The sequence below is a fragment of the Vulpes vulpes genome, chromosome 12 (genome assembly GCF_048418805.1).
Source record: "Vulpes vulpes isolate BD-2025 chromosome 12, VulVul3, whole genome shotgun sequence".
NCBI classification, from domain to species: Eukaryota; Metazoa; Chordata; class Mammalia; order Carnivora; family Canidae; genus Vulpes; species Vulpes vulpes.
The window spans coordinates 129,221,740-129,247,648 of NC_132791.1; the positions used below are offsets into that span (position 1 = coordinate 129,221,740).

Consider the following 25,909-nt stretch of genomic DNA (forward strand, 5'->3'; position numbering starts at 1 on the left):
ACTGCTTCAATTTCCTCCCTGGTTTGGCCTGTTCAGGTTTTCTATTTCTTCCTGATCCAGTTTTGGTAATTTGTGGCTTTCCAGAAATGCGTCCATTTCTTCTAGATTGCCTAATTTATTGGTGTATATCTGTTCATAATATGTTTTTAAAATCGTTTGTATTTCCTTGGTGTTGGTAGTGATCTCTCCTTTCTCATTCATGATTTTATTAATTTGAGTCTTCTCTATCTTCTTTTTAATAAGGCTGGCTAATGGTTTATCTGTCTTATTAATTCTTTCAAAGAACCACCTCCTGGTTTTGTTGATCTGTTCCACAGTTCTACTGGTCTCGATTTCATTGAGTTCTGCTCGAATCTTTATTAATTCTCTTCTTCTGCTGGGTGTAGGATCTATTTGCTGTTTTTTCTCTAGCTCCTTTAGGTGTAAGGTTAGCTTTTGTATTTGAGTTCTTTCTAGTTTTGGATGGATGCTTGTATTGCAATGTATTTCCCCCTCAGGACTGCTTTTGCTGCATCCCAAAGATTTTGAACGGTTGTATCTTCATTCTCATTAGTTTCCATGAATCTTTTTAATTCTTCCTTAATTTCCTCGTTGACCCTTTCATCTTTTAGCAAGATGGTCCTTAATATCCACGTTTTTGAAGTCCTTCCAAACTTTTTCTTGTGATTTAGTTCTAATTTCAAGGCATTATGGTCTGAGAATATGCAGGGGACGATCCCAATCTTTTGGTATTGGTTCAGACCCGATTTGTGACCCAGTATGTGGTCTATTCTGGAGAAAGTTCCATGTGCACTTGAGAAGAATGTGTATTCAGTTGAGTTTGGACGTAAAGTTCTGTAGATATCTGTGAAATCCATCTGGTCCAGTGTATCATTTAAAGCTCTCATTTCTTTGGAGATGTTGTGTTTAGAAGACCTATTGAGTGTAGAAAGCGCTAGATTGAAGTCCCCAAGTATAAGTGTATTATTATCTAAGTATGTCTTCACTTTGGTTATTAATTGATTGATATGTTTGGCAGCTCCCACATTTGGGGCATATATATTGAGGATTGTTAAGTCCTCTTGTTGGATAGATCCTTTAAGTATGATATAGTGTCCCTCTTCATGTCTCACTACAGTCCTTGGGATAAATTTTAGTTTATCTGATATAAGGATGGCTACCCCTGCTTTCTTTTGACGACCTTTGAATGGTAAATGGTTCTCCAACCTTTTATTTTCATGCTGTAGGTGTCCTTCTGTCTAAAATGAGTCTCTTGTAGACAGCAAATAGACAGCAAAAACAAGTTGTATTGGGAAAAGGAGAAAAAGAGAGGAGAGAAAGAAGGAAAGAAAAGAGAAAAAGAAAAAATAAAAAAGAGAAAGAAAAAGAAAGAAAGGGAAAAAAGGGGTGGGGGAAGCAAACAAATCAAAAAGCAAAACAAAACAAAACAAAAAAAACACGGGGGGGTATCTTCTGATTCTGTACACTGTAAGTCCCTTGACTTCCCCTGGAACTTGTCCGTCTAGCTGGCCTTCTGGGGGAGGGGCCTGCTGTGCTGATTCTCAGGTGTTAGCACTTGGGGGAGCTGCTCTGCCCCCTGCCTGGTGCAGGGCTCAGTGGGGGTTGTTCACCCCGTGAGGCCCCAGGAGGAACAGCCGCAGTGGCGGCGGCAGCTCTGGAGCCCTGGAGTCAGCTCCCGCAGTAGCTCCAGGGCTCTCCGTCTGCAGGGCCTGGATGTTCCGGGGCGGGGCCGCTGATCTGCTCAGCTCCCGGCAGGAGCGTCCTCGCTGTCCTGGGCCCTCCCGGCCTCTGCCTGTCCCGGGGGGAGGCCGGATCCTGGGCTGTGTCCCGGCGCCCTGTGCTCCGGGGCCTGCGCTGTTGGATTCGCTCCCGCCCCACAGCCCCCTCCGCGGAGCCGCCGCCCGAGCCCCTCCGAGCTGCTCCGGGTCCCGCCGTGCGCGCTGCAGCCCTTAGGGAGCTCGGCGCACTCTCCCCGGGGCGCAGGTGCCTGTTAGTGTCCCAGGGAGCCCGAGGGCATCCCCGCCCTCCTGGGTCCTGCTCCAACTCCCTGTGAGCCCCTTTCTGCCCGGGAAGGTTGGTGCAGCTCCTGCTCCTCCGGGACGGGGCTCTCCTGTCCTGGGACACTCCCCCCGGCCTCAGCCCGGCTCCTCGCGGGGCCCCTCCTCCTTGGAGGCCTTTTGTTTCTTTATTTCTTTTTCCCCGTCTTCCTACCTTGATAGAAGCGCGAACTCTTCTCACTGTAGCATTCCAGCTGGTCTCTCTTTAAATCTCAGGCCGAATTCTTAGATTTTCAGGATGATTTGAAGGTTTTCTAGGTAATTTGGTGGGGACAGGTGACTTGGGGACCCTCCTCTTCCGCCATCTGGCCCCACTACCCCCCTTCAACTGATTTAAAGTAAGTTCTTGCCCTTTTCAAATGTTTTGTTTGCTAATGTGAAGAATGCAGGATTACCAGTCCTTTGAATATGTGTAATGATTTCTAGCAGGCAAAATACTTTGATATACATCTGTTTGTGTGTCATTTGGTTCTCACCTGACCCAATTGACCATGTTTCGATTGTTGACTCTGTTTTTCCAATGCCTAGAACTGTGTCTACAAAGGAGGAAGTGCTCAGTAACTCCCTGGAGGGCGGGGTAGAACTCCTTTTGTAGGGAGTGAATTGGAGATAGTTAAAGGTGAAGGAGTACATGCCACCCCCAAGGAAAAGGTCCAAGATGATACATCCCTTTGCCTGATGGATGCAGAAAGGACCAGTCAGAAACTCTCCCCTCTGAGAAGATGCAAACTATTACATTATGCAACGTATCTGTGCCCATACCAGGTTCACGTGGTGGTGGACAGAGATTAAAATGAGATGAGGAATATTAAAGCTTCCTGAAATTTTCAAAATCCCAGTGCTCATATTAGGTGAAGAAAGGCCAGGCCATCATGGGCTGGATGGACCAATCAGCATTTTTTTCTAAGGAAAGAAATGTGCACGTGTGAAGTCTAAGCCTTTCTATGCATCCATCACTTCCCTAATAGCTTTCCATCTAAGTATCTAGTAAATATCCAAAACATCCCCTTGAGGTGGGAAGTATTGCTGCCTCCATGTCCAGAGAAGAATATTGAGGCACAGAGAAGCTAAGTACTTGGTGCCAGAACTCCAGTTTGCTCAGTGGGGTGGGGCCTGAATCCAGACAGCCTGACTCTGGAACTTGTAACAGGTGGTTCCCACCTTTGCAGAAGTGTTCAATTAATGTAGCCATCTTTTCAATAGAAAGATAACATATTGGAAAGACCATACTAGTTTTGGAAAGAATGGGCCAGTTAGTTTCACATGAGTTATTTAATTTAATCCTCAACTACCCCTGTGGGGGATAAAGAAGTATTTTTTTTTCCCATTTTACAAACCAGGACTCTCAAACATAGAGAATTTACCTTGCCCAAGGTCACACAGCCAATGTTCCATGTGGAATTCAATTCCAAGTGTTATGCCTACAAAGCCACATTTTAAAAATACTTTAGCACACTGATTGTTAAATCTCTTCTACCAGCCAAAAAATGCTGCTTATTCGACAAGGTGAATAGCAAAGGAGTCTCACAATACCCTGCTCTTCATTAAAAGGCGCTGGGTCTGCTTTTATTTTGTTTGTTCTTAGAGATCCTCTGATGAGCAGCATTGTGGGCCACGTGTATCCTCGAATTTTCAAGATCCCTGCTAGGTGGAGAGATAGTTTTTAGTAATCCCACCAAATCAGCCCCTGCAGACCAACCCCAGGGGTCATCATAAAGTACCTACAGGATTCTCATCTGTTGAGTCTTCTCATCAGGCAAACATTCTAACTTTTCTTTGAAGAAGAAGATAATTTTGTAACCTGCTGAGAAATGAGATAGAACTAAATTATATTTGAGAATGTTATTATCATTTTAGAGACTTGATTATCAAAATAAGGAGGGACTCTTAATTCTGAGGTTGCCTTAGAAGATTATGGACATTCCAGAAAGGTTTTCCAAACGAACAGCACTGAATTTTTTGGTCCCTATTTTTTCAACTGCTCTCATCTCTCAGAATAGTGATCTGTTCATTGTTTATTATATGTTTTCTAGGAACTCCATTATGTTGCTTAAGATCACAGAATGATCTTTTTTCTTGTTTTCATACACACAGAAAGGAAGGCATGTGAGCGGGGGGCAAGAGAGAGGTGGCTGGATTAAAAACCAGCCTCCTAAGGGTTAGCGCAAATATAGTCCACGATATCCAGAGACCCAGGCTCCAGGCAGCAGATGTGCCAGTGATGCTGATGCTTGACATTTTGGGACTTTGGTATCCTTGTAGGTAGACAAAGGGTGGTCAGAATGAAATCTCCCTGAGAGTGGTGGCCTGGATGTTCTTTTCTGTATCTCCAGCACTTTGAACCATGTAATCAGAAAATAGAGAAATAGAAATAAAGGAGGTTTTTAAATGCCTGGTGAATGAAGGATTAAATGCAGCACCAAAAAAAAAAAAAAAAAAAAAAAAAAGGTGCTCAGTGTGGCATCCAAGACCGTCTGATCTGTCCTGATCCTTCCTCTTCAGCCTCATTTTCTGCCTGGTGCTTTGGGCACATCCTCATAATAGGTCCAAGATCATGCCACGCTCTGCCTTTGTACATGCTCTCCTCTCCCTGTCTGCTCCTCTGACCAGCAAAGCCCTGATTATCATTTAGGTTCAACTCCAAAGCTACTTCTTCTAAGACTTTCTCCAGTCCTCCAGATGGACTTAAATCATCCCTTCCTCTGTATACCTACAGGACTTTGCTTATGGCCCTAATAGAGCATTTATTTCTACAGGTCTTGTATTTATTCATTTATTTATTCCACAGATGCTTATTCACCCTTAACCACATGTACCAGCCAGTGCACTAGGGCTTCATTGTGAAGCATGCCCCTTGCTCCTCACATGATCCAGTAGCTATTTGAGCTTTCATTTAACTAGTGCTTATTCAATGCACATTAACAGGGCTATCATATTGGGCAGAAATAAACTAGACAACTTCCCATCATGGTAAGCCACTAAGAAAAAGTAAATAAGGTTAATATAAATTGCTGACAGGAAAGGGAATGGTGAGATTGGGGAGTTAGGATTAATCTGGATGAGGTTCCTCTAGGGCATTGGGACATCTTTCATATCTCTGCATTACCCAGGGTTTAGCACACTGAGTTACCCATTGTGGTCATTCAAAAATCTTAGATAGTGAAGAGAACTTTGAACTTAGTGATTTGTAAGCATTCGTCCATCTCCAAACCGTACGGCTGAGAATTAAGGAAATGGGTATAAGGTGTGACATATTAGGTATGCTAAACACATGCAGGGAATACCTCAGCCAGTCTTTGGGCCTGAGTAGCAATTCAGTTACCTCTGACTTTTCCCAGTACAGTAGAGCAGGAGCAATAGTTTACCCAACCCCTAGGGTATTTTCCCTTTGACTTTGGAATGCATTGTTCTTTTAATTTTTTGGCAGTAAAAATAACCTTTATAATTATATTTGGCTTAGATGAATACAGCAGTGAATTTGCATTCTCTAAGTACACAGCATGTGATAATGCAAAAAAAAAAAAAAAGTACAGCAAGAAGCAAAAGAGAGCCAATCTAGGATTAAAACTTTGCTGTGCAAAGCCTAATGTTTTCACTCACTAAAACCACTGATGAATACTGGTAATGTAATCGCAGGCAAAAGTAAAAAATGCTGCTGTGAACTGATGATAACCAAAAGTACAAAGGAATTGTAAAAGCCCGTAAACATACGACCAGGACTCAGATTGCAGGATCTCTCATTTAAACACCATTTGCCCTGTTGAGAAGTGATTTTCCCAACCACAAGAAGACTGTGGGCTGTTTACTGCAGAGTAATGATAAGCTTCAGTAGGCAGAGCAGAGCATCTGTTCCCTGGAGGCCTCTCTCCCTGGCTTTAACCCCAGGGCCAGGCCATCGGATTGAGTTTCTCTTTGAGCGAAGTTTGACCAGCCCTTATCAGAATGAATTGCACGCCCTGTAGACATGGGATTTGGTTCTAGCACACTCAGCTAATGGACCTAGACAGCAGGCCTGCTTTGGGGATCTGAAACCTGCAAGCCACTTTGATTAGTTGCTAGTTGAGTGGAAAGAACTACTGCAAGGTCAAGAATGTGCTAATCTCACCTTTGTCAAGAGTGATTTGCAGGGCTGTGGGTATGCTTTTGTTTCAGACTTTACATTCACCAACTTGCCGGTTTAACCACATAATTGTGCCCGGAAATCCCTTTACAGTGAGGCCAAGAAAAAGATGGTGCTTTGAATTAACAGTTAGTTCATTTCCATAGTTGTACAATATTAACTTGGCTATTAAATATTTTACATTCCGGGGACCTCGTAGTGCCAACAGATAGTTAGGATGGGCAGCGGCTCTGCTGAGCTTGTCCTGGTCCAGTGTAGGGCTAAGGTTGATGGTATACGGGGAAAGTGTGTCTCCAAAACACAAAGCCGCCTCCCTAGGCAATAGTCATATGTTTTAAAAGAATGAAGTTTTCTGAATGCTTTGCAACTGACTTCTCCCTGGTTCTTCCCTAAGATGTTCCTCTTTATTTTATAAACCTATCACTTGCTGAGTAATGTTTCATGAGCACTTCTCCCTGGCAGTCTGACAACTTGTACCGACTATGGCTTTGTCTCTTTGACTTCAAATGGTATTTTCTCCTTAAAGTTAGGTTTTAGAAGTTTTAATTAGCAGTGGAATAATTTGAGTTAATAAAGGAAATGATTTTAGCTATGGGATTTTGGTGACATGGCCTTTATCTTCATGGTGTATATAATTCTCATGTGTTCTAATATTTGTTTTAATAAATATAACTAGCTTTTGGCCAGGATGGAAGTAATCCATGTATATAACACCATCCAAATACAAAGAAGCTCAGCAGTTCTTAGGAGTGTGAATTTCAGCACAGTCATCCAATCAAAATGAAATGGTTTGTTGAATTTTGAGTGTGAGACAGTGTTTCCTCCCTCAGCAATAGAAACTAAACAGAAAGCAAAGAGTGCTCACTATGTACCGAGAAGTATGCTAAGTGCATGGAAATGAAAATGTGAATAATTCAGGTCAACACCTGTCCTTTCCATTTCACCCTTGTAATTTTTCTAAGGTAGCAAAATCATCTCCTCAGCCATGCATTTTGGCCGGGGAGTGCAAATATCTTTAAGATTTGATTAGCAATATCCAAAGTACCATCTTTAATAATATCCAGGCTACTGGTGAACAGAACCAAATGTTCTTTGAGATGCATTTAAGGAATGTCTGAAAACCTATACTAAGCACAAGTCACAGGTTTGTTTGTCCTATAAAAGGACTCTTCATAAATGAAAGGATGAGCCTTCGAGCAAAGAGGAAAGAGCTTGGAGAGTCAGCCTCAAGTTCAGTTTCTGTAGAGCTCACTTCCAGGGGCAAATTCCTCAGGTATTCTCGAAGCTGCAGAAATGATGAATGGGATAATGTACCATTATCCCATTATATGAAGGGTTTCATGTAGTGCCTGGCATGTCCTCTGTGCTCCATGAAAGGCAGCTGTTTCTACACAATAATTAAGCATAGAGCTTTCTTAATACTGAACAACTTTGTTGTGTTTATAAGAGTTCCTAACAAAATTTAAATTGGCACCTAGGTTTCCAGCAACACAATGAAGAAAGACTGCTGGCAGTATCTTTCTAGATTAAAATGAAATGTTAATTTATGGGTCTCTATTAGGCACAGTGAAAGCTACTAGCAGACTTGTATTTTGCAATTTGTGATTTTCTGTGCAGCCCGGTGCTAAGATGTCCTTGTTGAGCCAACACAGAGTTAATTCAGTCAGCCTTCCTGGGCAGCCTTCTCTCCTCTCCAGCATCATTGTGTTTTCTGCAGGCTGTAGGACACACACAATAATGACAGGTTGTCCATCCTTTTTCTGTCTAACTAGACTCACCCTCTCTGTCTGCAAACACACCTTAACCCTCTCTAGCTCTGTGCGGGGCCTCCTGATGCCCTCTTGGAGTCGAGGACCTCTTCTCTGTCTGCCAAAGGAACTGTCTTCCTTTACCCTGTAGACCAGTGTATGCTCTAATCATTGCTTATCTGCTATCAACTTCCCAGACTAAGTTTGGGCTAAAGAAATCAGCAGTTAATAAGTATAAAAAGTTTCTTATCTTACAACATAAGAGGGAAAATGAGCTTTTAAAAAACATTTTGACCTTACTATCAAGATTTCACAGGTGATTCACTGATGAATCTAGATTTAAATTAAAACATTGTACTTCATTGTCAACAATGGTTTAAAAAGCTGTGAGACTAATTCTTAAACCAGTAGAAATCTGTAAGTAGATCTTATCTGTGGGGGATATTTACTATTAGAGATATATTTATTTTATTAAAATTTTATTTCCAGTAGTAGATGACTCACATCCAGGGCTTCTTAGCACTCTGGGAATATATGTTTTTAATTTCACAAAGTCTGTAACTTTGAAGGACGCTCTCTGATTCTTGTTAATTATTGATTCTTGAACTCTTGATATCCTTGTACTAAATGTTGTTGCCAATAAAAGTTGGCCTCCTGCCATGGTCTTTCCCATTTTACTTGTAAAAGAAGTGATTTGATGATGAGCATGTAATGAAATATATTTGTAAAGGTTTGGTTGGATCACAGAGTGTGATAGAATCTAAGGGTTTTCAATTTTTGGTTTGTTCTAGTCCCATAGATGTTAAGTCATCGTTGTGTCATTATTTGCATGTACATGGATTGGAGTACATGCCAGAAGGTCATGCACTAAAGTGTCTGAAGTCTTTGTTCTAAAGGATTTTGTTCTAAAGGACCCTTTGCTCTAAAGGAGCTCCCCTGTAGAGTGATCTCAGGGTGCAGGCCTCCACATCTAACATTACTTGAATTTTCCCCAGTGGGTCATGAATGGAGTGTCATGAACAAATGAAGATTCACTTAAGGGATAAATATTGATAGTGCATTTATTTGTTGTTGTTTTATGAATCCAGACAAATCCCTCTGTTTCTTTCACATTTCAAAACGAAACAACTCTAAGCACTAACTTAATCGAGAAGCACAGATGGAATTAGGAGAGTACTTTATGAATTTATTATCTGCCTCCGAGGAATGAATATAAAACATCAAACAGAGGAACCATTTTCAAAATTAAGGAAAATACTCTGACAAATGTTCTTCAAAACTTTCCCCAAATAAGTCATCCTTGGTAAGTTAAACACTGAAAGATTTTTAAAATCTCTAAGTAAGTGCGTATTTTTGTTGGAAGAGATGGAAGAATCCATCCCTGTGAGCAGTGAACAGCTTATGGCTCATCTGCGCACACCCTGCATGACCACCCCGGGTAACAATGAACAGCCATCCTCTGTGGGATCCAGGAACAGGTGGTTTAAGTAATCACCCTAAATGTTTGGAATATCGGCCCGGCAACAGTCGCCACCAAAGACTCAAAAGACAGTTGTTCTGAGCTCTTCAGGTTTAGGACCATCAAGGTTTCAGACAGGGATTCAGTTGGACATCCAACTGCAGGCATTCAGTGACTGGTGCTTGCCTGGGAAGAGGGATGAGTGGATTATTTCACTTGTTAGCATGTAATATACGACCTCCCTCTGGAATGGCCGCAGGTGACTGATGGCAAGGAAGGGTTATCTGGCCATATCCTGTCTGCAAATGAAATCCCCAATCATATCTGTCTTTAATAGTGAAGATTATTATTGAGAATACTCATTACCTATAGCATTATTGTATCCCTGGCTGGATTCGCTTTAGCCTGGGAGTCCACCGTCCTCACACACAGGCACACAAATGCCTTCTGACCCTGAGCTGATTGCTAACCATGTGCTCTCATGGCTGTTTGTAAGACGTCAAACATTTGCGTTGCATTCGCCATGTTTTAGGTCGAGCCAAATGTGATGATCTGGAACAATTCTTTATTGTCCCATCTTTGAACAATTCTCTCTAGTAATTGGTAAGAATTATTTTTCCAAAAAAACGCTTTTAGTTTCCACCAGGGAATACACGGGTGACACTGTTCAACCTGATAATATAACATAAGGCTTTAGGAGAAAGTGCTTATGCACACTCCAGTCCATTTTTCTTTTCTATTGTTGTTTTAGAAATTTATCAATTTCTTATTAAAACTTGGTATGTATTATAAAAAATTTAGGACATATAATATATAGACAAAGGAACATTCAGTACCAACAATGTCAATATTGTTGTGAATATATCTGTACATTTTTCTAGCAGAATTATGTGATATGAAACATACTCTTATAACCTTTTCATGTATAAAAGTTTGTTTTACTTTAAGGATGTTAACTGTTAATTATAATTATATTTGTACCTTTATATTTATCCTTTTAATTTTGCTATTTTTTTATTTCTGCAATACTTAGTATGTGTGAGGCATATCGATTTTTATGCTTCCTGACTTTAGCGTGTCTGCTTAGGGAATATTTCTGCCACACTTCAATTACACAAATATCTATGTATGTTTTCGTGTGCTCTAAGATGTATATTTCCATACTACCTCAACTTCCTAGTATCTCTTCTCTCCCACAAATCAACCTTCCAGAACTGAGCTATTTAAAAAGTTCAGATCTCAGAATCACATCTGTGTTTTCAAAATTGCCCCAAAAAGAATGTAAGGGACTGAGTTTCATTTCAAAATGCCAAATAATGCATTTCACTGCCAAAATATTATTTTGAAGTATTATAACATGGGGACATAAACTGAGAATAAATTATTTTTAATGATGTAAATGAATTCTTATTAGATTAAGGCAGTGCCAACGATGATGCCTGTAATTAGAGGATGATGTGTGCCATGATTTCATGAGTTGGAAACTGTGTGACTGAGAGAGAACAATAGCTCCTTACACTGTAGTCCTGACTGCAGACATAATGAGCTGGGAGATGCTGGGCAGCCCTCTGGCTCTGGGCACCATGGCTTGCTCCTCTCTGGAGGATGGCTTGGATCCCTAGATATGATCTTAGTGAGTTACCCCGAGCACCAACCAGCCATCCCGCCAGGACTGAGGGAACGAAGTAGCCAAAGGAGCAGCTTCGTTCTTTTAGGATGAAGCAGGCCGCAGCGTAGACAAAGAAGATGAGGAAATGGAGTGCTGATTGGTACCTCCTTCTAGGAGCTCACAGGTGGTTCTCTATCCTTGGAAGAATGGGACATGGCTTCTAAAGCATATATTGGAGTTTACCAGAACACAGACAGAAAAGCGTTTCCATAAGCTAAACTGTTTCAATACATTTTAAGTGATTCTTCACTGTTGGTTCCATTTTAGCATTAAATTAATGCTAAGGGCACTACTCTGCTAAGAGGACCCACACTAGAGGAGTCTGTCTTTCATTAGCCTGGAGCTTGAAAAAGCAAGCTGTCTACCCAGGATGATTCTAAAAATATGTAGCTAACATTGTGACATGTTCAGGACCGACTGATCAGAACAGGCTCTGGCTCTAAACCATGCTTTGCCACCATGGAGGGAAGTGGATGAACATTATTGCTGAATGTGCCCTGGGAACCAGTGAAATTGGAGGTTGTACCCAAAACTCAGTTAAGAATTCGGGATAGAACAGGAAAGAATTAAGCAAACTCCTTGCCGTTCCAGAGCATGCATTCTCCTTGGGGAAAGAGATCATAAACAATAAAACAAAGGTAAAACTATTTCAGATCAATATAAATGCTTTAAAGAAAATTAAGGAAATTAAGTAGGTAGAGTGACCAAGAGTGGGAATATTTTAAATAACATGTTCAAGGAGCGGTTGTCTACTGATGTGATGTTTGAGCATAGAACTAAATAATGAGGAGCCTGTCACTGGAAGACTTGGAGACAGTGTATTGCGGGCATAGGGAACAGCCACAGGCTTAGGCGGGAGGGGAGATGCTTGGAGTGTTATTTGAAAGACTGTGAGAACAGCCAGTGTAGTGGGAGTGCAGTTTGTGAGAAAGGTAAAACATCAAATCAGAGAAAGATGCTGAGGAGGAAAGAAGCAGGGGTCAGAACATGTAAGAACAGATCCTACATACAGTGAAAAGCTCTTGGGTGGATTTAAGCAGAGGACAGAAGTGATTGATTTACACTTTAAAAAGCTACCAATAAAATAAAGTAGCCAAGGGGCGCCTGGGTGTTTTTGTGGGTGAGTGTCTGCCTTCAGCTCAGGTCAGGATCTCAGGGTCCTGGGATCCAGCCCTGCATCAGGCTCCCTCCTCATGGGGGGAGGGGTCTGCTTCCCCTTCTTCCTCTGCCCCTCCCCCTGCTTGTGCTCTCTCTCTCTCTCTCTCTCTCTCTGTCAAACGAATGACTAAAATCTTTTTTTTTTAAAGAATAAAGTAGCTGAAACATAAACTCGTGCATATACAGTTAACTAATTTTTGACAAGAGAGCCAATAATACTTCATGGGGAAAGATAGTCTGTTTAATAAATGGTGTTGGGAAAACTAGATTTCAAATATAAAAAAATGAAATTGGAGCCATATCTTGACACCACTCACAAACACTAACCTGATATAGAGTCGACTTAAATATAAGACCTAAAACTGTAAAAGACTTACAAAAAGACTTGGGGGAAAGCTCCTGGACCTTGGTTTCAGCAGTGATTTGTTTGGATATGACATCAAAAGCAAAGACAGAGGGACTACATCAAAGTATAAAAGCTTCTACAGAACAGAACAGCAGAATGAAAAGGCAGCCTATGGAATGGGAGGAAATATTAGCAAACCACGTACCTGAAAACAGATCAACACCCAAAATATATAAAAAAGTCATACAACTCAATAGCAAAACAAAACAAAACACCAAATAATCTGAATTAAAAATGGGCAGAGGATCTGAATAGATATTTTGCCAAAGAAGACATATAAGTGCTCCACACGTCTGTCTAGTCAGCAGGGAAACACATCACAAGCACAGTGAATATCACCTTATACCTACTATAATGACTAGTATCAAAAAGATAAGAGATAACAAGTGGTGGCAAGGGAGTGGAGAAGAGGGATCATTAATGCACTGTTCGTGGGAATGCACATGAGTACAGCCGCTGTAGCAGACAGCAAGCATGGAGGTTACTCAAGAAATTTAGGGCAGCCCCGGTGGTGCAGTGGTTTAGCACTGCCTGCAGCCCAGGGTGTGATCTGGGAGACCCAGGATCGAGTCCCATGTCGGGCTCCCTGCATGGAGCCTGCTTCTCCCTCTGCCTGGGTCTCTGCCTCTCTCTCTCTCTCTCTCTCTGTGTCTTGCATGAATAAATAAAATCTTTTTTAAAAAAAAGGAATTTAAAAAACTAGCATACAACCCAGCAATCTCACTTCTGGTTATGTAACTGAAAGAAGACAGGTCACTGCAGATCACTGTGGTGAGGAGACATGTGCGCCCCATGTTCACTGCAGCATCACTCACAGCAACCAAGACATGGAAGCACCCTAAGTTCCCACTGACAGATGAATGAATGAATAACAAAAATGTGAGAGATGGATATTCAGCCTGAGGAAGAAGGAAATCCTGCATTTGTGACAACATGGATGGACCTTGAGGAAATTAGACATTATACTAAGTAAAATAAGTCAGATAGGGAAAAAACAAATATTGTATCATCTCACCTATATGCCTACTCTAAAAAAGAAGGAAAAAAAAGCCAAACTCACAGAAACATAGAGTATGATCATTGCCAGGGGCAAGAAAGTACAAAAATGGGGAATTGTTGATTGAAGAGTACAGACTTAGAGTAATAAGATCAGTAAGTTCTGGGGATCTAATGCACAACACCATGACTATAATTAAGTGTTGTATTATACACTTGAAAGTTGTTAAGAAAGAATAGCTCTTAGATATTCTCACCGCAGACACACACACGACTGTAATTATGTGAGGGGATTGATTCATTAACTAACCTTATTGTAGTAACCACTTAGCAACATAGACACGCCTCTGATTATCATGTTGTACCCCTTAAATTTACACAATGTTGTATGTGAGTTATTTTTTGTAAAGCCAGGAAAGAAAAGACCATTGCGGCTGCCATGTGGTGTGGACTCTAGACACAGTAGTCTCAGGTTCAAAGCTAGCAACTGGGAGGCCCGCCAGGATCTTGGGCTTGAGAGACTGCAGTGGAGGAGATGAGAAACACATGTGAAGGACAGATTTAGAAAGCAAATGGCCACGTTCCTTCGCATGCCAAGATTGTTCTTTTGGATCTAAAACTCAGAGGTTCAAAAAAAAATAAAAAAGAAAACTCAGAGGTTCTGCACTTTATTCTTAGAAGGGGCATTTTCCCCCTTTTTAAAAGCTCATTTTAAATGTGTCATTTATAAATAATAGCAAATTTTGAAATAAACTAAAAGAAGGTTGGTTTCTTTTAAATGACTAATATATTGCTAAGAGAAGATAAATTTATTTTTTCTGGAACTTAATGAAATCTTCTGTCATGTGCGTCTATTATAAAGTTTTTAAGTGGAATCCTATAGCTCTGACAGTGAAGAAGCTAACATTTTTTGTGTAACATTTATCTAGGCACATGTGCATGAAGGTGCTTTATATTAAAATGCTTAACAAAATATTTTTACCATATTTCTATGCAAGGCAATGAAGTAAATCAAAGTTATAGAATTTATTTATTTTATTTTTTTCCAAGGTGCCAGGACATTTTAAAAAGAAAAATTTTATTGGAGTTCAATTTGCTGACATTTAGCATAATACCCAGTGCTCATCCTGCCAAGTGCCCCCCTCAGTGCCCATCACCCAGTCACCCCAACCCCCCCACTTCCCTTTCCACTATCCCTTGTTCATTTCCCAGAGTTAGGTGTCTCTCATGTTTTGTCACCCTCACTGATCTTTTCACTCATTTTCTCTCCTTTCCCTTTATTCCCTTTCACTAATTTTTTATATTCCCCAAATGAATGAGACCATATGATGTTTGTCCTTCTCCGACTGACTTATTTCACTCAGCATAGTACCCTGCAGTTCCATCCACGTTGAAGCAAATGGTGGGTATTTGTCATTTCTAATGGCTGAGTAATATTCCATTGTATACATAGACCACATCTTCTTTATCCATTCATCTTTCAATGGGCACCAAGGCTCCTTCCACAGTTTGGCTATTGTGGACATTGCTGCTTATAAACATCGGGGTGCAGGTGTCCCGGCGTTTCACTGCATCTAGTTACAGAATTTAGGAAATATAGATGTACAATCTAAATAACTAAGACTATTTCAAAGGATATCCTCATAGAACCTTCCACCAATACTCTGCTTTAGGTCTTTTCTGCTTTTCTGTGGACTTCCCTTTGGACACTGTTCCATCCAAGCCTGTTACAATGATGTGAAAGATCGCCACACAGTGTGTACTTAGAAATGCACTCTTGTGGTCCTGCTTTGCATGAAGTTGGCCACGTGATAAAGAGCACACCATTTATCTCTGAGAATTGGTTTTTCAATAATTAAAGTGAAGAGATTGCATTAGTTAATACTAAGTTCTTTGTAGCTCCAAGATTTTAAGATTTTCCCTCTTCTGATTTTCACATATGGTCAACATAATCCACACTCACTTCATAGCCATTATTGTGCTGGGGATTCTCAGATCTGTGTCCCACATTTGGGTTTCTCTCATGTGGTCCACTCTCATATAGCAAACAGCCTCCTGGACCCTGCTAGCTGGATATTGCGTGGGCACCTCAAAGATGCAACACCCAACATAACTCATTAACTCTCCTCAATAACACATTTTCCTGTATACATTCCCACGTGTGTCTAGACATCTGTCTCTCTTCGAGTCTTCCACCCCACCTCTCTTGCAAGTAGCCATCTACTTACTCATCTACTTACCTGAGTCTTCAAGACTCAGGTCAAGAGTTACCTTCTTGGGTGAAATTTTTCTAACCCAACTTCCTCTTGGGTAAATTTCCTACTACCTTCCTTAGTGACCTGATTAAACTAGTATTATAACACCCACATGAGTTTATTGCCTGAGCCATTGACCTGTTTATTAATGCTTACATTTTGAACTCCTTGAAGGAAGGTAGAGTTTCTCAGTTCCTCATGACTCTACCCTCAGTTTAGAATGAATCACACAGTTGGTGAGGAGCAAATAATAAATGAGTGAAAATTAAAAATTCTATGATGTGCGGATTGCACATGTTATAATCCTACCTGGCAAGTGTCCTCTCACCAATAGTCCCTTCACGACATGAAGAAGCCATTGGCTGTCTTGCCCAATTTCACCTGCTCACCTTTTTATGAAGACTCATATCAATACCAACCTCCACTTGCAAGCACCCATCCTTTTGCTGTGGGAATTTGTTGTCTTTTTTATGTGGATCCTGTCCCGCAGAGGGCAGAGACCAATTTGCTGTTTCTTTCTATCTTTCCTGAGATTGAGACTAGAATAATGATGCCTTAGCCAGTTTTTGATAGATGTTCATTCCTTGAACCCCATATTTGACTTAGTTCTTTCTTGGTAAACAACTAAATTTTTTTAACACAGACATTTATATATAGATCAGTCTCATCATGAACAATTAACAAATGCACTAGCACCTTCTCAAAATGTTAATGAAATTTAGACCTGATACTTAGCTTCATTCAGTAAGTATACTTGGGTAAATAAGCTGCCAGATTTGAGTATCTGAATTTTTCTCAGCATCATCTTAAAATAACGTCGTACTCCCTGGTCTGGCTGGAAGACATTAACCAGGTTGATTGATTTAAGCAGGGTCAGGAACCATCTGTGACATGTATAAATGATAGATCAGCTTTTCTTCCCATTATATTTTTTAAAGTTACTGGTGCTGGAGTAATTGACAGAAAGTCACATACAATTTGGAGGCACATTTGCCTTTTAAGAGAAGTTTCTTTCTCTGAAATCCATGGCTGTCACAAACCCTTCAAAGTCTTCTCTGAGATGACTTTCTCGGGTCCGCCCTTTGGCTCCTTTCTCTGAGTGAGTGGTACTGTGTCATTCCACCGCTGGTCCCCTGCCCCCGCTATCCTTCCTGCCATCGCAAGAGAGTCAGGAGTAGCCCTTTGTCTGTTAATTTATCTTTGAAAAGATCACTGATATTGCCGACCAGCTCTGTAGGCAGGACAGAACATGATGCAGAACCTACCTCAAACCAAATAAACATCAATATGGATAAGAGCTATTATTATTCTTTATTAGCCACCTTATTAAGTGCTAGTTATAATTACATAATTGGTGCATTCAGTTCTCCAAACTCCCTTCTAATTTAAGGATCCCATACCAGCCTTTTACAGACAGGAAGAGAAGGATTGCCAAGGTGAGGTAGATTGCTTGAGGTCACACAGCCAGCAGATGGTCGAATTAAAATCTGAACTCCTGTCTACACTTTTTCCCTTTCACCAGTACTCCTAAGTAAATGTGAATATATCCCTCTGTCCAAAAATGTCCGTGTCTTGGATGAGAAGGGTTCTTGTGGAGAAGAGCTTAAGACAGAGGGTGACCTGTCCAGCAAAAATGTAGCCCTTATATCTGTTGTCACTTAGTTGGGAGAAGATTCTGATGGTTAAGATAATGAAACTGTGCATGTGATGAATTGAACAGAGGTTTGCTTGACTCACATGGATGTTTCTTGCCTTCTAGGAAGATTTCCAACCCGCAGCAGCCTCAGAGACCAACTGGGAGTCAGTCACAAGCTCTATCTCAGTAAGTACTTTGTTTTTCTGTTGTCAATGAAAAAAGCTGATGAAGAAGCTAAGGTCAACCCCAGAACGGCTTCAGCTGCATGAAGGACCCAGGGTTTCACTAGAAGCCATGTTGTAATCAGGATGTGTCCTTGCATTTCATTTATGGGGAGAGCAGGCTGGGTCACATGTCCTTTCCTGTCTCTTCAGAAAGGTCCTCAGGAAATGCCAGTACCCATTGTAGGAATGTGGGGTAGACGATGACTTCAGTATTTATCGGTTTCAAAGTAGAATGTTCCAACTGGACGACTGTCCAGACATATCAAGCATATCAAACTGGTCCATGGCCCACGCTCAAGTGGGGAACTTTGAAACAGTGTTTTGAATATTCCAAAGGAGGCTGTTAACCTCTACATTCTCAAGAATCTTTTCAGACATGAAAAATCCCAGTGTTTACAGTAAGATAATTTAAGTGCAAACCACACATATGTTCTATTTGACTTAGAAATAAAACATAACTCACCCTGAAACTGCAAAATGGTTCATGGTCCAATTTTTTTCCTCCAAATTTAGTCACTTCTTAGTGTTCTGCTTCTCTTGTTCAGAAAGAACAGACCTTGTTTTTACCAGTCCTATGAGGAGCATGTATGTAGCAATAAAATGTGAGATAATAAATGCAGGTGTTCGTTTAGAAGGTCAAGAGCATGGAGAAAGCTGGCCCATGGGTGTGAGTCCATGTCGCTGAATCAGACTTGATTTTTTTTTCAAGTGATATGCTATCCTTTGTTCTCTAGAGGATTTTTAAAAGAAACTCCTTCAGATACCAAGGTTTCCTTAGCTGTGGATTTTGCTATTTAATTCCCCCGGTGTGGCCACTGGACTAGAGCAACGTGACCTAATCAAGAGGTCAGTGAGGTTTCTAATGGTGATGTTAAGAACGTTTTGTTTGCTTTGACAGCCCAGAATGACACTCTGAATCTGGCTAAGTGCAGGCAGTCACTGTCGGGAAGACAAGCCCTTTGCTCTGGGAGACCAGGCGGAGATTTGCCCCGGTTAGCAACCAGAGACCAACGATCAGGGGAGGTGTGGCAGCTTCTGGCCCCAGGCCTGAGCTTGCTGTTCTGTCAAATCCTCTGGCTTTCTCAGGCATCTTACAGGTGACAGCTCGGAATGGCCGAGTCATCCCTGGCCCAGGAGCACAAAGCATGAGCTTAAGGGACCCTTAGCGAATTCAGGACAATGCAGGTCCTCATAAAGAGGTGGAGTGACCCGTCCATTTGGATCAACTGCAGGCGCTCGGCACTGTGTCCGCTTCCACTGGACACTTGAGCTCCAAGGCCATGTTCTGCTTCATTCTCTGGAAATAGCAGGAAAACAATCTCTTTCTTCAGCATTTTTTTTTTTTTTTTTTTTTTTTTAGCATTTTGGTTTTCAAAAGCCCTCTGGAATAGGAGTAAGGACCCTTGGGCCCACCATTAACACTGTATAAACCATATTTTGTTTTTGTGGAGTGTGGCTTTTAATTTTCTGAGCATTTTTTAAATTGTTATTTTTAAAGCCATTCAGTTAGATTTTGAATGGATTATAAATATGAAACCAAAGCTGAGTGCGGTCAGATCTACAGTGCCATGGAAGAAGTACACCCAGCTGTTCTGTCTCACGAAAATAGTTTTAAAATAATTACTCAAGAAATAAACATTTTCTAGCAGGTTTATTAGGTGATCTAGTCATCTCTAAGTCTTTTCTTAGCTCTCACCGGTGTTCCTGTCACCTGCCCTCACATAAGGACAGTTTCACATTTTACCTGTGGGTTGTTTGGATTTGCCCTTCAGGCCCATGTCAGAAGATGGAGAGCCCCCTCCCTTGGGGATGGACAGCCCTCCACAGCTTTCTCCTGGAGGGATGTGCAGGTACACACTATGCTCTAGGGACCCTTAGGAGCTCCCCGGGGAAACTTTGCACCAGGAGTTCCCAGAGCCATTGTGAGAGGCTTCTCCTTTCTTGAAAGTGGCTTCATTGATGTTCCCGCTTCTGTTTCAAACACAGGGAAGCATTTTAATTTCAAAACTTTTATACAGATGCCATGCACCTGACTTGGGCCAGCTTTTTTTGAATTTCTGGATCTTAGACCCACATTATTGGGATACAGTTGTCAATCACCTGTGACGGTGAGCCACGTAGACAGTAGATTATCCAGATAATACAAAGTTGAATTGGAATTTGAAATTTTGATACTGAATCATCATATCCAACTCTAGCATGTGATGCCAGGAGGGATGTGAAAGACAGAAATGATGTGCTTCAGTCAGAGTTCAGTTTATATCGGCCACACACATGCATACACACAAGCACACACATGCATGTACACAAGCACCCACACATGCACACAAGTATATGTGCATGCACACATGCTCACATGTGTGTGCCCAACTGCATCCCTGGATTAAAGAACTGGCCTACTGTCTTCACTGGTCCAGCTCGTATTTCCCCATCTCTTTCCCCTGCCAGGTATATTTGAAAACTGCTCTTAAGGTACACCAGGATAGGTTAATACTTTTACAAAACCCCTTTGCTTTGCTGAAGAGGGACCGCTGTTCCTCTGAAAGCAGGTGGGCATCCATCCTATTGTTTACAGACCTTTGGACCTTAATTGGTTAAAACGAGAAAATCAAACCTGAAAGTGAAAATATGAATTGTGGGCCTTGCTGTCTGAAACCCTGTGGCACATAGTATTTCTAGTTTCAGGAATGCAAGTGCCTGTTAATTCCCACTTTCCCTGCCTGGTAGGAGGTATTTGCTCTTGAGGGATCTTGTTTGTTTGGCGGCTTCTTGAAAGACGTTTTGAAACCATTTGAGACTCTGTGCTTTCTATTTCCTTGTTAATGGGTCATGAATTTTTACAGAGATGTTTAAATCATGGTTCATTTGCCTCTAGATTATCCAAGGGTTGGTGAAGTAAGTGCTTGGGAACTTATGTGGGGACCTAGTCCATGGCAATATACTAATCCCTCCCAGATTTGCAATGATGTTGTATTCCTCATTTAAAGAGTATTTCTGAGAATATTTTCATGACAGCTGGGATTGCTAGCAAGCAACAGTGCTTTAAAAATACATACATATGTTTCCCATGGGCATCTTCTAGTCTGGGGTGAAGGAGCAAGTTTCATGACTAATTATCCTTGTTGACAGTTAATAAGCTGGTGAAATTGTCAAATTTGATCAAGTCCTCTCCAGAGGAGGTTCGAAGCCTGCTCACACAACACCTGCAATGTAAGATGACCTGTGAGGAGAGATGGAGGCTAAACGTGGGAGGAAGGGATGGATTCTGCAAAAACTGTATGAAAGCAGCTCAGAATTCAAATTCTAATCATTACTTGTTGATGTGGTTGTGGATGATTTGGAACCATGAACCAAGAAATGGGATGATGTGATTTTGATATTGCCATTTAGTCAGTATCTTCTTTAATGATTATATTTCAGATGAACTAGACATTTTATGACCTGCCTGGTTTTGACTTGCAAACATGAGAATGACTATAATTTACCAATTAATTGTTCTCATTTAAGAATATGGCAGGATGATGGCAGAGGACTCTAGCTTGATATTTATGCATATATTGTCTTACAGTCAGAAGCTTGTTTATGTTCCTTCCATACAGATGTATGACTATTGTATTTCATAGCAATAAACTTTTTTTCTGAGTACACTGAGCTGTATGTCACTCTTAGGGGGTATCCTATCACTCTCCATCAGTAACGGACCCCACTCTCACTGCGGATGCTCTGGACAAAACAGTAGCTGAATTTGATACCGTGGAAGATCTGCTCAAGCACTTCAATCCAGAATCATGGCAAGAAGATCTTGAGAATCTATATTTGGACACCCCCCATTATCGAGGCAGGTCCTACCATGACAGGAAGTCAAAAGGTAAGAAAAACAGCCTTGAAGGTTCTTTGTGAGCAGATAAGACCACTAATTCTCAGTGAGGACTAAAAATGCAATATATTTGGCTTGCTAAAATCAAAGGCTTACTGCCAGTCTTACCACATATCTCTCCCACTGCACCTTCAGATGAAGTTCTGTGCTTATCACAGACTGCATTGTTTGTACAAGACTAAGCAAGATTTTGTTCAGCCAAAGATGTGTCATGGCTAGGAGCTAGAAGAAACCTTGTGAAATCATCTGGACCAGCTTCTTGCTTCTTGGCAAGTAAAGTATTATTAGCCTCACTGTGAGGGGAAGCAAATAACTTGGTACAAGCTGTGTGGCCAGTGGCAGTAGAGAGGAAATGAGAGTCATGGTCTCTTGCCTCCAGGGGCAGAGCCCATATCATGGCCCACTGTGCTTCTCTGGTAGATGTGAATGTTGATTTAGCTCAGGACTCAGTGCTGGCAGAAGAGGCTCCTGGTAAAGTGGTGGTCAGAACTCTTCAGAAGATTTCATCTCTACCTGTCAGTGTCTATACTAGAAAGGTTTTATGGTGGTCTACTATGTGCTTGGTGTCCGAGATACTTCATAGGACGTACATGTCCCTGAGAAGAAACATAGAAGGCCTGGGATAATTTGGAGAGGTGGGGGTGAGGCACATTCAACTGGAGGTTTCAGGAAAATACACTGAAGGGAGGAGAGAGGACCTTTCACGAGAAAACATCTTGAGTTAAAACAATACTGAAAGTCGCAAAAAACAAATGTCTTATTCGTACATCTGAGCGATATAATCTGAGACGTTTCTTTGCATGTTTAATTCAAATTAATAGAGAAATCTCTTATAATTACCTTTTAATGAATAAAACTAATTTCTAGCCTGTGCTTGCTTTGTTTGCTGAAGTTTACCGTTAAAATCTTCTCTAATTGTCTTGTAAGGTTCATTTGCATCATAGATGTGAAGGTATTTAGTTAAAATATAGCTTGTTGCCTACATTTTATAATATCACTTTGAAGAGCTGTGAAGCTCAGGAAGGTCCTACTTGTGTCAGTAAGCACAACCTATTAGGACATTTGGGCTAGAAGGACTAAGAGTTAACTCCTGCCTGGGCTGCTTATGGCTCAGGTCTGAAGTCTTCTGTACTTAAGACATACAGCCAAGGGGTGGATAAGAGAGTCCCTGGTGCCCTGGTGGTGTGGAGATGTGCTGTAGCCAGATCCCTGGACTCTCAAACAGAGTCTTCCCAGGGCCACAGGCTGCATTCAACTCAGAGGAGAAATTGCTTTTCTGTGGTGGTGTTGTCTTTGGATTTCTACTTAGTCAACTTGAAGGAAAGTAAAAATTCACGGTGTTTTGAAAACCCCAGAAAAATGGTAAAAAAATTAAGTTGTACAAAGAAATGATAAAATCTGACTCTGTCTTCAAGTATCTTCACTGCTAGAGGTTTTGAGGGGCAGTTCTTGGCATCTAGTTTTTGGAATTGTAAAATTTTAAAATCCCCTAAATCTATTACTTTCTTTCCCCCAGATATGTTGAGTTGGAAGCAGAGTGTCTGGGTTCAAATCCTAACTCTGCCGTGTACACGTTTTGTGATCTTTCAGCAAGTCACTGTTACTGTGCCTCAGTTTCCTCTGGCAACGTGTGTGTGACTATACCTACCTTTGATCATTGTAGTGATGCTATCAAGAGAGCCTGGCCTAGTACTTGTTCAAGAAGTGTTAGCTAGCTCTGGCTACTTGGAATTCTGACGTGTGTTTGCCTTACTCCATTGGGGGAACCTTTCTCATCCCGTGTCCTCTCCCTGTGAAGCCTGCCACCCCAGACAAAATTTGGAGGACTTGAGATGCCATAGCATTAGGACATCCTCCTACTGCACTTTTGCTGTGTCTTGGCATTTCCTCTAAGGCCATGTGAGGTCCTAGGACATAAGGGCCTGGTCTCAACTCTGGCTGCATAGTCAGTCAGCTGGGGAGTTGTACAAAGCTGCAGACACTTACTCCCAAACACCTACTCCCACTGACTCAGAACCTCTCAGGGTTGGGCTGAGCTATCAAGGTTATTTGATGGCTCATCGGAGATGGAGATCGATCCTGAGAAGCAGCCAGGGTTGAGAGCTGCTGCGTTAGGAATCATTCATCTGTATCTCGGGCACTCGGCACAGCCTCTGACACATTGTAGGTGCTCAATTAATGTTCATGAAATTGAAGATATTAAAAACTAGCATTAGTGTATTTCCAAAGTTTACAGAAACCGCCCCACAGACATCATAGATGTGAAGGTATTTAGTTAAAATATAGCATCAAAGAGGAACGTAGCTTTATGAAGCATGAATGCCTCTGATTCCTAATAGAACCTTCCAAGAACATTCAAGGTGACGTTCTTCTTATTTTTGACAGAGTGAACATTTCTTCCCCTCGTTGGCTCGAGTTCCACTTCTTAATCTCTTGTTTAAAATGGCCTGAAGGTGGATCTGTACTGTTTCATTTAACACTGGCAAGTCAACACTGTCTCTGTACTTATATAAATGTGCTAATTTAATTGTTTATCATTCTCCTGCTGCTGAACTACCTGCATGTGACTTGCACACGCAAAAGGAAGCCAATTTCATATCTCAGCTGCCATTTTCAGCTTTTAGAACTTAAAAAGTACAAACTCATGGTTTATATCATGAGTTGTAGGAGAAAGGGAGCAGTGAATGAAGAGTTACAGATGATGGAGGTCCATTGGATGTCCAACAAAGAGTGAACTTTATAGGATCCCTGAAGAAATTTCCTCTTGTCAGTATGATAATTTTATAATGATGTGCAAAAATAGAGACCAGTTATGGATTGCTATGGACTATCCATTCTTCTGATTTCCCAGACTGATCAGAGTGGTATTTTTCTTGATAGCAAAGAGCAGTATTCTAAGATGGCCCTTAAATATGAATATGCAAACACGTAGTTTTAAAGACTCTAAAATAAAACACAAACACACTAAGTAAAGAATGTGTGTTAATAACATAGAAATAGTACATATTTAAAATTAAATTATGCGCCTCATTTCTACTGTTTACTTGAAGGCAGATTTGGTGACAGTGAGATTCAGGGTCAGTCTAAGAAAGACTTGTAAATGAGAAGCAAGAGGCCGATACAGGTTAGAGGAGAAGAAAGAGAGAAGAGGGAGAAGAGCACTGCCAAATATTGGAGCCAGAGCTTCAGCACACAAGGCCTACTTTTTTAAAACTCACAAGTAATAGATAAGCTTGGACTTGTCTATAGAACAGGTGAATATATCCAACATTCAGTTTCTTAGGGAATGTGGAGGAAAAAGTAACATGGATAATCAAAATCTGTACATAACTGCACCTCCAAAACCTATTTTTTGCCATTAATTTCAACCTCAGAGTTGCCTAAATTTTTTTTTAAAAAAAGGTGTTTCAAGTTGCATTACTTTGTCTCTTGAGTACACTAATGACATAGCACACTTGCCTATATGTAAAAAAGTTACATGGATCTTCTACAAACTGTATAGTCATGATATGACTATTGAAGCCTCACTGAAAGCATTTCTTTAATGCAGAGTCCTTTGAGTTTAAGGACAGTGCATCTTTATTCAAGTTTGTAGCATGACATTGGGCTTCTTTAAATTAAGAAATGATCAGCCTTAACCTTTACCAGATTGGGCATTCATTGAGAGGCCGTTTACAGAGATGAACAATGTAGAAGAGATCTGCTTCTTTATTCCAAAAGAACTTGCCTTTTGTAAACCATAGTGTGTTTGTCACAGAAAAAGTCCAACACGTTATAGCAAGGGGGAAGCCTGTTTTCACAGCATAAGTGTTGTCATTAACATATGGGTATAATTGACGGGACATTCTAACTTAATAGTTGTGAACTACAGTTTTACTTACCAGTAGTAAATTCTTCCCCAAAGGGTTGCCCTTTTTTTAATGTGCCAAAATTCACATGCCCTCCTCTTTTAAAAAAATCCATATTTCTACATTGCGTGGAGCAAATATATTGGTATTAAATTGATTTCAAGTGACAGGATTTAACATATGTGATTTTTATAGATGCTAAATAGTTTGATGCTCTGAGACAGTTATTAACCCATTTCAGAGGCTCTGATACCAGTTCTGTGATTTCTTACATGACATTGCTTTGCTCTAAAATCTAAACCACTTGACTTTTTAATTTGAAAATGATTTATAGGTAAATAACCATTATAGAGGCTGAGAATTAATTGAAATTAGTATGTGTAATATCAAAATGTTTGAATTGGTTCTGAATTATCCTAAGTCAAAATAATTTTTATTTTTTAATTAGTCATTCAT

The 25,909-nt window shown here is 40.8% G+C and overlaps 1 protein-coding gene across 3 annotated transcripts in view; it reads left to right on the top strand.

Annotated features, from left to right (window-relative positions):
- The window catches only part of PDGFD (platelet derived growth factor D), a 226,980-nt gene that overhangs the window by 180,142 nt on the left and 20,929 nt on the right, over positions 1 to 25,909 (top strand). For all 3 annotated transcript variants that reach the window (XM_026006760.2, XM_072729928.1, XM_026006759.2), the window contains exons 4-5: positions 17,628 to 17,690; positions 21,398 to 21,596. In XM_026006760.2, coding sequence (XP_025862545.1) covers positions 17,628 to 17,690; positions 21,398 to 21,596 — 262 coding nt within the window. The remainder of the gene's footprint in view (positions 1 to 17,627; positions 17,691 to 21,397; positions 21,597 to 25,909) is intronic.